Consider the following 16945-nt stretch of genomic DNA (forward strand, 5'->3'; position numbering starts at 1 on the left):
TGCCTGCTTGGTTTTTTTTGCTCATACCTTGATTAAGGGCTCGGACCCTTTGTTTTTATAGATGTTGTGTTACCTGCTGAGATTCTCAATCATATTTGCGTATTCCAAATTGAAAAGAGATGTGTGGAAAAAAGAAGAAAATCAGTGGTTATCTGAAATTGTTAAATTAATTATGCCTAATGGCTGCAATATGTTGAGATAAAGAATAAGGAGTTGTTTCTCCAGCTTCCAGGGAGTTGAAATAGCATTTAAGGTCAAAGCCAGAGATCAGTGTGCGAGTGGATCAGAGAATTAAGGTGACAGGTGACTGGAAGATCAAGGACACCATTATAAACAGAAGCAATTACCCAATGTGGCTTGGGTTTCTCTGAAAGAGAAGAAACCACAGCATAAACTAAACTGGAAGTGTGAGTGACCTGCTACTTCACCTGGAAAGAACATGTGGGTCCCTGAGTAATGGGAAGGAAAGAAATAAATAAACAATTGTTGCCTCTTCTGTGATTGCATGGGAAAAAAATTGTGAAAAAGGGAGTGGTTAATGGCAACTGAAGAGCAATGGATATTATTGGAGGAAGTGTTCCCTTCAGATTGGTGGGAGGGGAAGATGAAAACCTGCTGAAGGTAGAAGTTGTGGTGGATGGTACATCAAATGGAGAGAATAATGGGCTGATAGGCAAGGCTCAAGTAGTGTTCAGCTGGACAGAGAGGTGGAGAGTAACTGTGTAGGAAACAGATATGGTTGAGAGGCCTGTTATTTATGATGTAAAGGAAGACAGGCAAATTTACATAATATCATTCTATTATTCATTTGGTATGTGTAACATTTAGATTGGCATATCCTGGTTATCACCAGGTAGAAACAAGAAACATCTATATATTTATAATGGACAAAAATATGAGAAACTAATGTACCATGCTGCAATACTCAGTCGCTACCACCAGAGGCTCTCATTGGACTGTGAAAAAGCATTTGAGAACGTGCAAACATCAATGAATTAATGTTACAAATGCATTTCACAGTGTTAACAATATAGAAACAACACTAAGATTCCTGGTTAACCATATAAAATTGAGGTGATCTCCAATTTACTTTAAAGGCTGAAATCAAGTATCTTCAGTGAATGAGCTCCTTGTACATTATGTGCATTAAATGAATTGCCTTCACTAAGTGTAAGTGGGAAAAAAAACTTGTTTATATTGATTCATTCTTTATTTGGCATCCTGGGAACCTGTACAATGTTGGCTTGTAATCCCATACTTAAGTACCATGCCTTCTAAATTCACATGGCTTAGGCAGATCCAGATGGTTAAAAGCTAGCCACTACTGAACAATTCCACTCACTATCCAATTATTACATCTACTAATGGAAAAATGCCAATGAAGAAGACTCTAATGAACACCAAATGAGCCTATCATGCAAGATCAGGCTGTGGCAAGAATAATTTCAACCAGTTGATAGAGGAAAGCAATTAATTTTTTCCAATAATTGTTGGTTTGGATCTTGAATGCTGGAGAAGGTGATATCAAGGCTAACAATGCCACCTTAATTAAAAAAACATTGGAAGTAGCATGCCAAGCCTAATCTATGTAGAGAGAGAGAGAGAGATGATTAATATTTCAGATCAATAACTTTTCATCAAAACTGGAACAACATTGACTTGAAATGTCACCTCTGCTCTCTCTCCAGATTTTGCCTAACCTATAGATGAAGCTACAACAGAAGATACCATTCGCAGTTTCCCTTCTAAACAAGACGTAAGGGCTTAATATATGATATACGACTTTCTGCATTGAATTATGCAAATGGATGAAGTACGTTTTCTATTTGCTTTTGAAAATTATATTGATATACAGTTCTGCTTAGTTTCCAACCATTGAAAACACTAATCATTTTCCAAAATCCAATTAAAGATTACTGTTAGTATCTCTATTACAGTCGGACTAATTATTCAATGGTTCTTGGCACTATAAAAAAAACTCTCTCTGACAATATACTGTACTTAACAATTTTAGAATTCCAACCAAAAGTGTAGCTTATGCAATGAGAATTTTATCTGGCCTTGATCAGACCACATTTGAAGTACTGTGTAGTCTGAATCTCATTGTCAGACCTCAAATAGGTCAGATTTTTGGAGAGAATGCAAAATAGTGACAAAATTAATTGCAGAACTACGAGGACATTTCTTTTTCCTTGGGGCATTTCAGTTTAGAAGATATAAAGAAGTCTCTTTGATCATTGATAGGGCATTGAGGGCTATGATTCACAAACGGTCAAGAATAATTTTAAGGTAATGATGGCAAGAGAAAATTAGATGAAAGGAATTTTCTTAAAGAAAAACATTTAAAGAGCTGGATGTGGATGAGGGCTAACAGTTCTACGCAAATTTATCCAGTCAGACATAATCTGCTATGCACAAGAGTCCACCTGCACACCTTCTGAAAGATTTTACTTATCTTGCTCCCTGATGATTAAACTTTGATTTCTTATCTCTGTAACATTTCAAGATCTTTGGTCCTCTTCCACACACTTGGTAATTTGTGCAACCGTCTGTTTTACAGCAATTTGCCAGTTTGATACTCCGCAAGGTCCCCTCAAAATCCTTGGTCCCAATTTGTTTCTCTTTGTACTCAAGATTTTATGAAATCAACCATCCAGCCAATCAAATGTATCTATCCTAACATGGCTAATCATTTGATATTTTTTCCTGCTGATCTTTATTTCTCTTCATTTTTTAGAAAGTATCTTGGAATAGTTAGGAATACACCAATGACAAAGAACAGTGTACACTTAATAAAGGGAATGCATACATAGTAATGTTGAAATGTTAAAGGAATGCATTAGATGTAGGACATGTGGATTTCAGAGAGCAGCTTTAATGACACCAAAAAAAGACTGAGCAAAGCACAAACATGTATGGAATATATATACCTGAATATATAAACAAAATACAGCAGAAAATTGGAAACAGAATTAGGATAAATGGTTGCTTGGGGAAATAAAATTGGGGAAGTGAAATTTAACACTGATAAGTGTAAGGCAACACATTCTTGAAGGAAACATGATTTCTAGCCACCATTCCACTAATCTTCTTTTCTCTCCCATCTCATTTTTCAATCACCCATGCTCCAACCTCTGATGCCTGTACCCTCTGTGCTCTAATGCTTCAAGTTCTCTCCCCACAAGCATCAGTCTGCTGTCACTCCCCGCCACCCCCCCCCCCCCCCACGCCACCATTTCCCACAAGATCTATTTTTCTCTATCAGGTCTCTTTCCGTATTGTATTTCCAATTCTCCTCCTGAGTTCCGTCTGGTTTCTGGATACTGTGGTGTGGGGATTGGACCATGTTATGGATGAAGGAAAGTGATGACACTGATCATAGGGTTCAGAGTGGCAGCTGTCAAACTGGTAGAGTGGGAGAGGGAGCAGATGAGCTTTACTACAGTGGAGAATTGAAAATATGACAGCAGATATGACATTGCTCTTTCAATTCAGGAATATTCATCCTGTTTAAGTCCCAAACTGTGGGCTCAGTGTTGAATTTTCCAACATCTGATAAAACTCACTGTCTCTGACCATGTAAGAACTGGCCATTTCCAACATTTCTGATATTAACCATTATTTTTGTTCATTTAGTACACCATTTACACCTCCTCATATTTCTTTGTCATACTTTACCTGAGTAAATAGTGAATGACGAGAAGTAGGGAGTCATTCAGAAACTGTGCTGAGTATTACAAATTAACAACTACATAAACAAACCATCTATTCAGACACCCATTCTCAACCTATCACCAATCATTTCTTTTTCCTATTTATCACTCCCTCTCAAGATTCAGAACCTTCTGAAGAGTCCATATCTCAGAAGACCTTTCCTGGAGTGAAGGCGGCGCACCAGCAACTATCAGTTTGAACAAGCATAAGAAGATTCAGCATATGGTCAAATACACCATCAAACTTCTGGAGGTACACTAAGGAAAGTAAATTTCTAGTTGCATCACATCCTGGTTTGGTAATTCAAGTGTCCAGAAAAGCAGAAGGCTACAGAAGGTAACAAACCTAGCCAGGTCCATCATGGGCTCGGATCTCCCAGCCATTGTAGACATCTATGTGAGGTTCTGCCTCAAAATGAATATCTTCCCAAGGATACAATACCTATTCCAATCATTACCAATTGACTTAACAGAGAAATTCTTCAAGAAGCTAAAGAAAATAGTAAGGAAATTCTTATGAAAAGGGGGGAAACCAAGGATAGCGCTAGGTAAATTAACAGAATGGTAAACAAGGGGGCTTACAGCTACCAAACTTTAAGAATTATTATAGAGCAGCACAATTAAGATACCTATCAGATTTTTATCAAACAAGGAAAAAACCAGATTAGAGCTAGATAAAATAGGGGATAAGTGGGATGAAAAACTGGTGCAACATAGGAATTCACCAGTACTGCACCATCTGCTCAACATTTGGAAGAAGATTCACATAGAAAGGAATAAAACAAATTATCAACTACCAAAATTAATACTGATGCAAAATCAACTAATCCCTTTCATAAAAGATAACCTTTCCTTTAGAGAATGGGAGAGAAAAGGGATCAAAAGAATAGAAAATTGTTTTTCGGGAAATAAATTATTATCTTTTGAACAAATGAAGTACAAATATAGTATAACTCACGGTACAATGTTTGCATACCACCAACTGAAAACCTACTTGAAGGACAAATTGGGAAGCAGGCTGAGGTTACCAGAAGGAAGATAAAGAATGAAACATGGGAAAAGCTATGCTCCGGAACTATGAGAAATACAATAAAACGAGGTTACACATGATACAATATAATTGGTTACACAGGCTATACACCACACCCCAAAAGTTAAATAAATGGGACCCAACAGTATCAGACAGATGTTTTCGCTGTAAGAAGGAAACGGGAACAGTACATGCAATTTGGTCATGTGAGAAAGTGGAAAAGTTTTGGGAAGATCTAAACCAGGTATTAAATAAAATCACAAAGAGCAACATACCAAAAAATCCAGAGATCTTTCTTCTAAGTAATATAAGAAGTAAAGAACTTGGACTCCATTTGGATGGAGCACAAAAAAGATTTATTATGATAGCCTTAGCTGTAGCAAAAAAATGTATTATGTCAACCTGGAAATTAGAAGATAGCCTGAGAATACAGCAATGGTACAAAGAAATGAATAAATGTATTCCATTGGAAAAAAATAACAAATAATTTAAGAAATAACATCACAGTATTGAAACAAATTTGGGAACCATACATGGAACACAACAGCGAAGTCCTACCGCGGACCTCCACCACCTAAAATGACAGAAGGAGAAGAAGACTAAATGAACTGACCCAGTATGTAAAAGTAGATGACACAAATTTCTTGTTTATTTTCATTGTGTGATGACATTGTTTAATGGGTTTAATGTATCATATATGTTGAAGGTTGAGTGGGTGGGTAGGAGGGGGTGAAGGGGGGAGGGACGGGAGGGGGGAAAAAGGGAGAAAATGACACTGTGTATATTCAAGAGGGAAATGTTTTTGTGTATTTTGGTCAGTATGGTTCATAGTGAAAAATAAAAAAAATTAAAAAAGGCAGCTAACATCATAAAGGAAGCCCATCACCCTGATCACAGATTCTTTTCACTGCTATCTTGAGGCAAAAGGTACAGAGACCCGATAACCAGCATCTCGAGGTCAAGACAGTTGCTTTCCATTAGCTATCAGACCCTTGAACCTCCTGTTGGTACACTAATCATGGACTGTTTGCACTATTTGTCACTAAGAATACTGTGCATATTTATTATCTGTCTTGTGTATTATTGGAAATTACACCTCCTCCACAATCACCATCAGTATGTAGAGTGCGTCGAAAGAACCAAAGACTTGTTGATCCAAACCAAGACTTTCATTAACTAAAAAACTGGAGCATATCACAAGTAGGTCGACCAATCCAGAATGACGTGGTCTGGCTAGGAGCAATCCTTTAAGACCAGCCAGTAGGTGTGGCTACACTCTCAGCCAATCACAGTCATCCTACTCTAGCATCTGTACATATACACATTGGTGATAGAATCTGTACTATCACACAGTAGAAATCTACCACAGGAGTGTGTTCTTATCCCCCTGTTCTACTTGCATAACATCTCTGACTATGTAGCTCAGTATAACATCTACTAATTTGCTGAAAATAGCACACTTGTGGCCTGAATATAAAGGGGTGGTGAATGAAAGGAGAGAGACTGAAAACTTGGCTGAATGGTGTACTAACAAGAATTTCTCACTCAATGCCACCAAAATCAAGGAGCTGATTGCAGACTTTAGGAGAAGAAAACCAGAGGTATATGATCCAAAGATCATGAGGGAATTAGAGGTAGAGAGGCTGAATAAATTTCAATTCGTGGGAGTCCCTATCTCGGAAGATCTTTCCTGGACTCAACATACCGATGTCATTGTGAAGAAAGCACGTCAGCACCTCTACTTCCTCAGGAGTATGCGGATTTGATTTGGCGCATAAACCTTGGCAAACTTCCACAGATGTGTACTGGAAGGTGTGCTGACTGGCTGCATCACAGCCTGGCATGGGGGCATCAATACCACTGAGCTGAAAGGCCGGTAAAATGTAGTGGATGAAGTCCAGTATATCATAGGCAAAACTCTCCTCACCATCAAGAATATCTGCATGGAACACTGCCAATGGAGAGCAGCAGCATTCATTAAGTATCCACACCACCTAGGACATGTTCCATTCTCTCTGCTGCTTTCAGAAAAGAGGTATCGGTGCCACAAGACTCAGATCAACAGTTTCAGGAACAGTTGCTACCTGTCCAATATCAGACTCCTAAACAACAGACTAAATCAGGGACTCAATTTAATGTTTCTTACTTAGCACATTACTTTTTACTGATTTTTTTCTATATGCAGTTCATTTACATTTCTGTCTTTTGTATACATTCCTTTCTTCTTGGTACAGTTTACAGTCACCAATCTGCCTGGCCCAGTCAATAAATTGAACTTTAATGTCTCTTTTTGTTCAATTAGTTCACGATTAGAGTTTTTCTTTTTGGCTCCAGGAAGTAAGAATTTTGGGCTTCTATGAATTGTTCAATGTGTATGACAATAAATTCATTTTCACCTATTGCTTCTCTAATTTAACCCTACTTTTTTCCTCTCTTTCAGAGTTCTGACAAGGTCTTTTGCTTAACTCATCTCTTTTTCTGTGGATGCTGCTTGACTTGCATGTATAAGGTGCTGCAGGAATACATTTGACAATTAACTTCACTAATGTGCCAATCCTCAGCTCTGATACAATGGTCGATTCACTTTCTGGACAAGGGTGAAGCAGTGATATTCTCCAATGAACCCAAATAGAAAGCCCACAAAGGTCTAGCTGTTCCTTTTCCTGATAAAAGTCACTGGAGTTCTTTGTGTCCAGCCAGAGAAGTGACATCATCTGGTTAATTGAACTACTAAACTTAATAAAAAATGGCCATAAACAAATCCAGAAATTAAATTCATGATTTTAATAAACACATTAAATGTTTTATAGAGCATCAACTTTCACAAATATCCTGAACAATAACATCACAATTCCTATAAATGAGTTTATTTTGGGAGTAGCTACTATGATAAGTATACCATTAAAAGCTCAATTCCAACACACAGATTGGTGCAAAGAGGCCATTTTTTTTATTTGTTTTGCAAGATCCAGGCATCATTTGCAAACCTTGTATTTATTCCCATTCTTAATGGCTCTTAGAAAGGTGAGGATTAAGACTAGGAGACTGACCTGCAGTGATGACATGGGGCTGGGACAACTGATCTGCAAGAACCAAAACCACGTGGTGTATGACTCCAACCACTGGAACCATTTGATGCCACTGAAGCAAGGGTTCTCGGAATTACACCAGATTTATGATGAAAATTTTTCAGTTTATACAAAAGAACATTTTGGAAAACTTTGAGTAATCTCATTCTGTTTCCTTGGTTGCCATAGATGAACTGAGAAATAACTGGATGCCTCTGGCAATACATCGGAATAAGAAACATAAACAAATTAATAAATGCTTGACTTAAACCTAGAGGCTAAAATATCAAATGTTTTTGAAAACTCAATTCCAATTAAAATGTTTGAAAAGAAAAGTAATCTGACTGATTTCTCAATGAAGTGCGCAACAAGTGAATACAATATCATGGGAAAACAGGGTTTTGTGAATGATAGGGTACATTTTTAAGTAAATCAAAAAACCTAATCTGAATGTCATCATGTGCCAAGAAACGAAGAAACAAACAATACAACCCACAAGCAAGAATGTGAACATCTGGTGAGATAAGATTCATTAAGCATCTGTGCCCTGACCATTACTCTAATGTCTACATTTTTTCTTCATCTGGAATTGCAGATACAATAATCACTGAGCTGCTGGATACAAAAAACATTTTTTTTATACTTTATCTGCCTGTGTTAATTTTAAAGCCAAAAAACAAGTCATGGATCTTTTGTGATGCATATCAACTTGAACAAAGCTGTAGCAGTGAGGCAGATTTCTTTAAAAAGGCAATTAATCTGTCAACAATATTTCAAATTAAAATAGCTAGCAATTAACATCAACAATTAATTGTTATAATCAATCTGTGAAGGTCACATCATCAATGTTGCTTAAAATCTTTGATGAATTCAGTGATCCAGGGCACACAATATATCTCACAATGATCTCCCTAAAGTTATCAGTTGGAGGCCAACAATACACAATACCAATTAAGGAGAAGTACTCATACCTGAAATCCTTTCCCAGTTAAGTCACCAAGCTATTAATTACATTAACTAAAAGACTGCAACAGCCACCTATCTAAAAACAGACTGTAATTCATCTTGTTTCACAGTATCAATAATGCTTGCTGGATACATGCTAATACACACTACATATATAAAAATTTAATCATCAAATAATCCAGCAACAATCTGGAGATACAAAAATGAGACAGGTCTGCTTTTATTGATAAGTGATTGTACACTGAATCTAAAGTGTTTTGACGAAAATACTGCAGCTTTTCTGGAATAAGAAATTTCAAACAATCAGTTTTGCATCATTCCCTTGAAGGTATCATCTCCTGCAAGACTTCAATTCCTACAGCAATCTATTGCTGCGTAGTTTGTCCAGCTTATTACAATTGGAAATCTGGACAACAAATGTTGAGATTTGGCCAGTATCATTGCCAAAGCTTATCTGCTTCTGCTTATCATTCATCGCCACACAGGTCATTAGGTTGTAGTGGCAGCTAAAATGGAGTTGGGAAGAACGAGACCACTAGTTGGTGGGCTCACCTGAACTCCAGTTGTTTATTGAAACTTCCTGCGCTGCGCCTTATAAGGCTATGGATATATGGATATATCCCACACTCAAGCCAGAAACAACGTCATGACATTACTCCACGTGCATGCCCGGCTGGTGGAAAAGATAACCCTGGTGGCGCCATCTTGATGCGGCTGCTCTGCTGCCGTGACCATAACATGAGCAGCCAGTTCGCCTGCCGTCAGTGATGTACACCACTACACAACACCCCCCCCCCCCCAGGAACCGGCAATAGTATGCTGTTCCCCAATTCCTGTGTTGGTTTTGCCTTGGGGGCCTGCCCCATGCTTGGCTGGCTGTCAGGCAACCAGCTGGCTGAGGTCGAGATGCGCAGGCTTCAGGTGGTCAGCTGTAAACAGTTCTTGCCTGCCCCCAACATCTCATGTGAACATGTTGCCGCTCCTGCTGACCACCTTGTAGGGGCCTTCGGAGGGGGGAGCAATGCATACCTTGGTGAACGAAAACATAGTTGCCTTTAAGTCTGCAGGCTCTGAGGTGTGATGGTGTCCATGGTGGGAGGATGGCTGTGGAGCGAAGGAGCCCAAACTGCCCCTCAGTTTTTGCAGTGCTGCCCCTCCTTCTGTGTCTGTGTCTTTGGTGGTGGGGAAGAATTCTCCGGGGAGGGTCAAAGGAGCCCCGCATACCAACTCAGCCGACGAGGCCTGGAGGTCCTTCTTGGGTGCTGTCCGGATGCCAAGGAGCAACTAGGGGAGCTCATCCACTCAGTTGGGTCCGGTCAGGTGGGCCATGAGCACCAACTTTAAGTGGCAGTGGAAACGTTATACCAGGCTATTGGACTGTGGGTGGTAGGCAGTGATGTAGTGGAGTTTTGTACTGAGGGAGGCAAGCTGTATCCACAAGGCCTAGGGGAATTGTACCCCTCTGTCCATAGTGATATGGCCCAGTGGCCCGAACCGGGATATGCAGTGTGTGAGCACTGCCCTGGCACAGGAGTCTGTGGATGTTTCTTTGAGGGGGATGGCTTCTGGCCATCTCGTGGCTTGGTCATCCACTGTGAGGAGATACCAGGCTTCCCATGAAACAGACAGGGGACTGATGATATCAACGTGGATGTAGTCGAATCGTCAGCTGGGTCGTTTGAATTACTGGATGGGAACTTTCATGTGTCTATGGACTTTGAACGCCTGGCAATGTGTGCGAGTGCGGGCTCTATTTCCGTAAGCCATGCCATACAAACTGTGCAGCATCCAAGCATGCTGTATTCTTGATAGATGGGTGTGAGAGACCATGAATGGAGTGGAAAACCTGTCATCTCCATTGACCTGGTCAGGGCTGGCTGGTGGACATCAAAGTAGGGTGCAGCTGCTGGTTGGGAGGGGGACGTCTTTGAAACGGAAGGGGGGGGGAAGGGGGGGGAAGGGGGGGGGAAGGGGGGGGGAAGGGGGGGGGAAGGGGGGGGGAAGGGGGGGGGAAGGGGGGGGGAAGGGGGGGGAAGGGGGGGGGAAGGGGGGGGAAAGGGGGGGGGAAGGGGGGGGGAAGGGGGGGGGAAGGGGGGGGGAAGGGGGGGGGAAGGGGGGGGAAGGGGGGGGGAAGGGGGGGAAGGGGGGGGGAAGGGGGGGGGGAGGGGGGGGGAAGGGGGGGGGAAGGGGGGGGGAAGGGGGGGGGAAGGGGGGGGGAAGGGGGGGGGAAGGGGGGGGGAAGGGGGGGGGAAGGGGGGGGGAAGGGGGGGGGAAGGGGGGGGGGTGGTGTGATCAGCCTGGGCCAAGTTGTGGTGGTAAGGAAATAGTAAATTTGGCTATTCCTTGGCTACTAATGAAAATAGTGAGAAGAAGAGAGTGATACCATTTGGGGTTTTAATAGTTAAGCTAAGAGGTAGTAGGTTCTCTGAGCAAGATTGAGACTACCGGATGGTATGTTGCCATCCAGGTGCCAGGGATGCCTCTTATCGAGTCCACAGCATTCTGAAGCAGGAGGGTGAACAGCCATGTTGGTACCAATGACATAGATAAGAGTAGGGATGAGGACTTGAAGAGGGAATACAGTATAGGGTGTAAAGAAACAAGTTAAAAAGCAGGATTTCAAAGGTGGTAATCTTGGGATTGTTACCTCTGCCACATACCAGTGAGGGTAAAATAAGTTGTGGCAGATGAATTTGTGAATGAAGAGTTAGTGCAGGGATCAGGGGTTCAGATTTGTGGATCATTGGGATCTCTTCTTGGGAAAGTCTGACCTGTTCAAAAAGGATGGGCTGCACCTGACCTGCAGAGCAACCAATATCCTGGGGGTGGGGGGGCGGGGGGATGGGGGCAGGTTTTCAAGAGCTGTTGGGGAGAGATTAAACTAGCTTGGGATGGGAATCTGAATTTGAATGCAGAGAATAAGGCAAAAGGTGAAATGAATGGTGTGTTGTGGTTTGATGAGGAAGGTCAGGCAGGAGAGGAAGCAGTAGTTGGAGGGTTTGAAATGTCTATTTCGTTACAAGGATTATTAGGAATAAAGGAGATAAAATTAGAACATGGATCAGCTCATGGAATTTCAATGTTGTGGCTATTAGAGAAACTTGGCAGAACCAAGGACAGCATTGGATGATACAAGAACCAGGTTTAGGTGCCTTAAAAGGTAATAGGATGGGAGGGAAAGGTGAGGGGGTGGGGTGGGGGGGGGAGGGGAGGTGGTGGTGGGGAGTAGAATTACTGGTCAAGGATAGTAGCATGGCTATAGAAAGGGAGGATGTGGTAGATGGAGTGCCTATTGAGTTGGCATTGGTGGAAGTCAGAAATAGGAAGGGAGCAAATAATCCCAGGAATTATAGACCAGTGGTGTGCAAACTTTTGGAGAGAATTCTAAGGACAGGATTTATGATCATTTTGCAGTAGTACAGTCTTCCAAGGATGGTCAGGATGGTTTGTGAGAGGAAGGTCGTGACTCATAAGCCTAATTAATTTTTTTGAGGAGGTAACAAAAGAAATTGATGAACATATGGAGGTACATGAGGTATATATGGATTTTAGTAAGCATTTAACAAGGTTCCCTATGAGAGACTCATTCTGAAGGTTTTGAGGCATGGGATCCATGGACCCTTGACTGTGTGGATTCTGAGTTAGTGAACGGAATTATTCTGCCTGGAGGTCAGTGACTCATGAAATTCTACCAGGTCTATTCTGGGATCCTTGATCTTTGTGGTTTTTATAAATTACCTAGATAAAGAAGGATGGGTCAGTCAGCTGTGGATGATAAAAAGGTTGGAGGGGTTGTGGATGGTTTTGAAAGTTGGTGTAGATTACAAAAAGATATGGACAGGATGCAGAGTTGGGTAGAAAAGTGAAAGATGGAGTTCTATCTGGATAAGTGTGAGGAGATGCATTTTGGAAGGACAAACCAGAAAGCTGAGTACAAGGACAGATACTTAACAGTATACAAGAACAGAGGGACCTTTAGGTCCAAATCCTAGGTTTCTGCATAGGTTGATAGGATAGTTCAGAAGGCCTATGGGATGCTGGGCTTCATTAGTTGGGGGATTGAATTCAAGAGTCAAGAGGATATGTTGCAGCTCTACAAATCTCTGGTGAGACGACACTTGGAACATTGTGTTCAATGTTCAGTTTTGGTCACATCACCACAGGCAGGATGTTGACGTTAATGACAACAGTGCAGAGGAGATTTATCAGGAGGTAGCCTGGATTGGAAAACAAATCTTATGAGGCAAGGTTAGCAGAAATGGGGTTTTTATCTTTGGAGAGTAGAAGGATGATAGATGACTTAATAGAGGTCTACAAGAATCTGGCAAAATAGGTCCTAGTTTGAAGTTGCCAAATCAAAGTGAATTGGAACTACTGATTTGTAATACTACTGAAAATAAATTATTTCAGTAATAAATAATTTACTTCAAATGAAAGCCCCCAAAATTGGGGTGCATAAATTAAGATTAAGATGAAAAGTCAATTTACAGATACAAATAAATGAAAAGGACTGGATGGAGTTGTGTCGGAGTAATAGGACTAAAATTATCAATGTAAGATATGGGTTGGTCCAATATAATTTTTTAAATCAATTATATTTGACTCCACAATAAATAAATAGATTAAATCCTGCTATATCAGATTTATGTTTTAGGTGTAGATCGGAGATTGGAACTTGGCAATACCCAAAAGTTAGACATTTTTGGGAAGAGATAGGTGATTTTCTGGAATGAATTATAGGGGTCAAATTCCCACAGGATCCAGTTATTTTTATTGAGTTAAATTGTTATAAGACCAAAGCTGAAATGAAATGTGTATCAAACTGAATTTGTGCTAATTGCTTTAGCAGTTTCTAAGAAATGTATAGAATTATCATGGAAGTCAGTAAAAGATTTAAGTGTGGAAAGATGGCACACAGATCTTCGCAGTTGTATACCATTAGAGAAGATTACTTCTAATCTGGATAAATATCATGTCTTTTGGAAAAAATTGTACCCATATTTACAAAATTTGGGTTTGCATGTTTAATTGACTCTCTGAAGGCCTCACGACTTTATTGTATAAATGTTTTATTTTCTTGGAATCTTCTCTTTTTTTTTCTTCTTTCCCTTTTTTTTTAAAAGGAGTTGGGGAGGGGAGGTGGGATTATATATACCACATGTATAATTTTTTGAAATAATTTCTGGAATTGAATGTAATGCAAGTATTACTGTGGTTTAAAATTTATAAATAAAATAATAAAAAAATGATCAGGATGATAATGTGATAAATTAGTTCAGCAAATTTGCAGATGACACAAGGATTGGAGGTGCTGTGGACAGCAAAGAAGGCTTTCAATGCTTGCAGAGGGATCTGGATCATATGGAAAAATGGGCTAAAAAATGGTAGATGGAATTTAAAGCAGACAAGTATGAGGCGTTTCATTTTGGAAGGACAAACCAAGAAAGGACATACAAGGTATATGGTAGGGCACTGAGGAGAGCAGTAGGACAGAGGGATCTGGGAATGCAGATACATCATTCCCTGAAAGTGGTGTCACAGATAAATAAGGATGTAAAGAGAACTTTTGGTAAACTGGCCTTCATAAATCGAAGTATTGGAGTAGAGGAGTTGGGATGTTATGGTAAAATTGTACAAGAATTTGGTACGGCCAAGTTTGGAGTATTGTGTGCAGTTTTGGTCACCTAACTACAGGAAAGATATCAATAAGATTGAAAGAGTCCAGAGAAATGTTGCCCAGTCTTTAGGAACTAGGAAAGGTAAACAAGTTAGGGTTTTATTTCCTGGAGAATAGCAAAATTAGGGGAGATTTGATAGAGATATTTATAATTATGAGAGGTCTTGACAGAGTAAATCTAGGTAGGCTTTTATAACTGAGGGTAGGTGATATACAAACCACAAGACATTGTTTAAGCGGAAAGGTTTAGAGGGAATATTAGGGTGAACTTCTTCATACAGAGAGTGGTGGGAGCATGGAACAAGCTGCCAGCTGAAGTGGTGAATGCAGGCTCAATTTTAATTTTTAAGAATTTGGAGAGGCACATGGATTGGCTATGGTGGGGGGGCGTGCAGGTCGGTGGGAGTGTGTGGAATAAAAGTTCAGCACAGACTAGAAAAGCTGAAGGGACTTTTTCTGTGCTGTATTGTTCTGTGGTGATTTGGTTTCCTGTATGATACCTTAAATCCACAACCAAAGTAAAATTTCAATAAGTGAATGTACAAACTATTCATTTCCAAGTTTTCTTTGGAATTGTTTTTATCATTTTATCAACTCTGTTTAAAAAAAAAAAAAAAAAATGGGAAAGTAGATTCAAGAATAAATTGATATTACTTACTTTTGCTGCCCCAATTTGATCTTTACGAAACTTTTCGAGTGGCGCAATTAAAACATCATTGGCATTTTGAATCTAAAATAACAACAGAGAATACATTTTTAACTTTTGTTGCCTTCTACTATAAGCTAATGCAATATTTCCGGTTCAAATTAACCCAAAGTGTGTTATTTAAACAAAGACAGAGACATACTATTTCTACATCTCCTCTCCAACCTGTACATTCATTTATATATTGATGATTTTATAGTGTTAATGGGTGAAGGATGTAGAAATCATTAAATTGAAGCCTTTTATACAAGCCACAGAAATGAAAGTCATAAATTACCAGATCGTTTAATTTTAAAACAATATCAAAGTCACATAAAATGGCAGCTGGATACCTTTAGAATTAAGATTCTCAATGGAAGAAAGTTCTCCACTTGATCGGTTTTTGAAGGTGTCAGTGCTGATATCTTTTTCTCATTTTAGCCTTCACCAGAATTGTCATTAAGACCTAACAATCAATGAATTACTTATAACATAAGAAACTGGAATAAGAGTAGGCCAATAAACCTTTTAAGCCTACTCCATTAATAAAATCACACCTTACTTGAGATTTCCAATGAAAACTGTTGACTTTGATCACTTATATCATCGATTCTGTCCTAATTCAGAGAAAATTTCCACAACTTACAATCCACCAATTTATTTAACCAATGCCAAGATCAATGTTTCTTTTCAGGCCTAAGAAAACATGTAGTGAATTCTCCGCTGATCATGAAAATACTAACTATTTGGCTCCAAGCCACCAAGTAAAATTGTCCCCTTGGCAGGCTATTCATACAGGCTCAATCAATTTGCAAGGGACTTGGATGCTTGCAGACTGTAGGAATAAGTCATGATTTCCAAATTCCTGAGAAGGATCAGAGATGGAAAACACACCAATTTTAACCCAAGTTCAGGTGAGGGGATGTATGGCTTGGAAATGTTAACAAAATCTTTGCTATTGCCTTGAATCTTCACCAGTAATGTTTAAACTTTCTTGACTATTTAGGTTTCATTCTGAATTACATTCATACTGGTTACATATCTTTAGCCCTAAAGAACATTGCATGACCTGCTGAGTTTCTCCAGCACTTTTGTGTATTAAACGACATTCATTTGTACATCTGCATATACAGCAAATAAGATATCCTCAAATCTGAAGCACAAACTTCAGAATGTCCAATCATCAAAAAAACTGTAATTTAAGCAAAATCCAACATCATTTTTAAAAAATCTGCTAACAATCCATATTTCAGCAAGAAGGGAAACATATAAACTGAAATAATCATCAAACAACAGGAGAAAATGAATTGAAACCAGAAATATTCAACAACTTAATGATGCAGTGAACAAATTAGCCCAGTAATGTTCCAAAATATTTATCAATCAATTAACACATGACAACATAAATCGTCCTAATGGCAGGAATAATAATGTGAACTATTGATTATCCATAATATGCAAAAGAATAGTCACCTTAACCTCTGCTTTTTATTGTACAGTGGGGGGAAAAAAAGCTGTTTCTGGATTAGATCATTCCAAGTGAAAAGTTAATACGTAGAGCATGAAATACAATCTCAATAATAGGTCATGTTTATTTAGGGTCAAGATATGAACCAGCCTGAGGCACCTAAAGAGCTTGGTCAGAGATCTTAAGAGATGTCAAAAGTTAAAGGATTCAAGAAAAAACTAACACTCTCATAATGTACAAAACAATATTTATTTATGTACTTGTACAGATGAAGTATTTATCCTGCACTTGTCTGTATATGTGATATGTCTGATTGTGTGTCGACATGTTTTGCTCAG

At 39.5% G+C, this 16945-nt stretch overlaps 1 protein-coding gene and 1 long non-coding RNA gene across 4 annotated transcripts in view; one reads left to right on the forward strand and one right to left on the reverse strand.

Annotated features, from left to right (window-relative positions):
* The window catches only part of LOC138739193 (uncharacterized), a 52886-nt gene extending 44805 nt beyond the window's left edge, over positions 1-8081 (forward strand). The window contains exons 3-5 of one of the 2 annotated variants that reach the window (XR_011342079.1): positions 1689-1756; positions 3834-3966; positions 7184-8081. This is a non-coding gene — a long non-coding RNA (uncharacterized lncRNA). Of the gene's footprint in view, positions 1-1688; positions 1757-3833; positions 5444-7183 lie in introns of those variants that run through there. The other variant, XR_011342078.1, reaches the window with a different exon arrangement.
* arhgap42a (Rho GTPase activating protein 42a) overlaps positions 1-16945 on the reverse strand; it is a 274248-nt gene that overhangs the window by 95515 nt on the left and 161788 nt on the right. For both annotated transcript variants that reach the window (XM_069890754.1, XM_069890753.1), the window contains exon 4: positions 15113-15184. In XM_069890754.1, the coding sequence (XP_069746855.1) occupies positions 15113-15184 (72 nt within the window). The remainder of the gene's footprint in view (positions 1-15112; positions 15185-16945) is intronic.

Source organism: Narcine bancroftii, chromosome 7 (genome assembly GCF_036971445.1).
Source record: "Narcine bancroftii isolate sNarBan1 chromosome 7, sNarBan1.hap1, whole genome shotgun sequence".
NCBI classification, from domain to species: Eukaryota; Metazoa; Chordata; class Chondrichthyes; order Torpediniformes; family Narcinidae; genus Narcine; species Narcine bancroftii.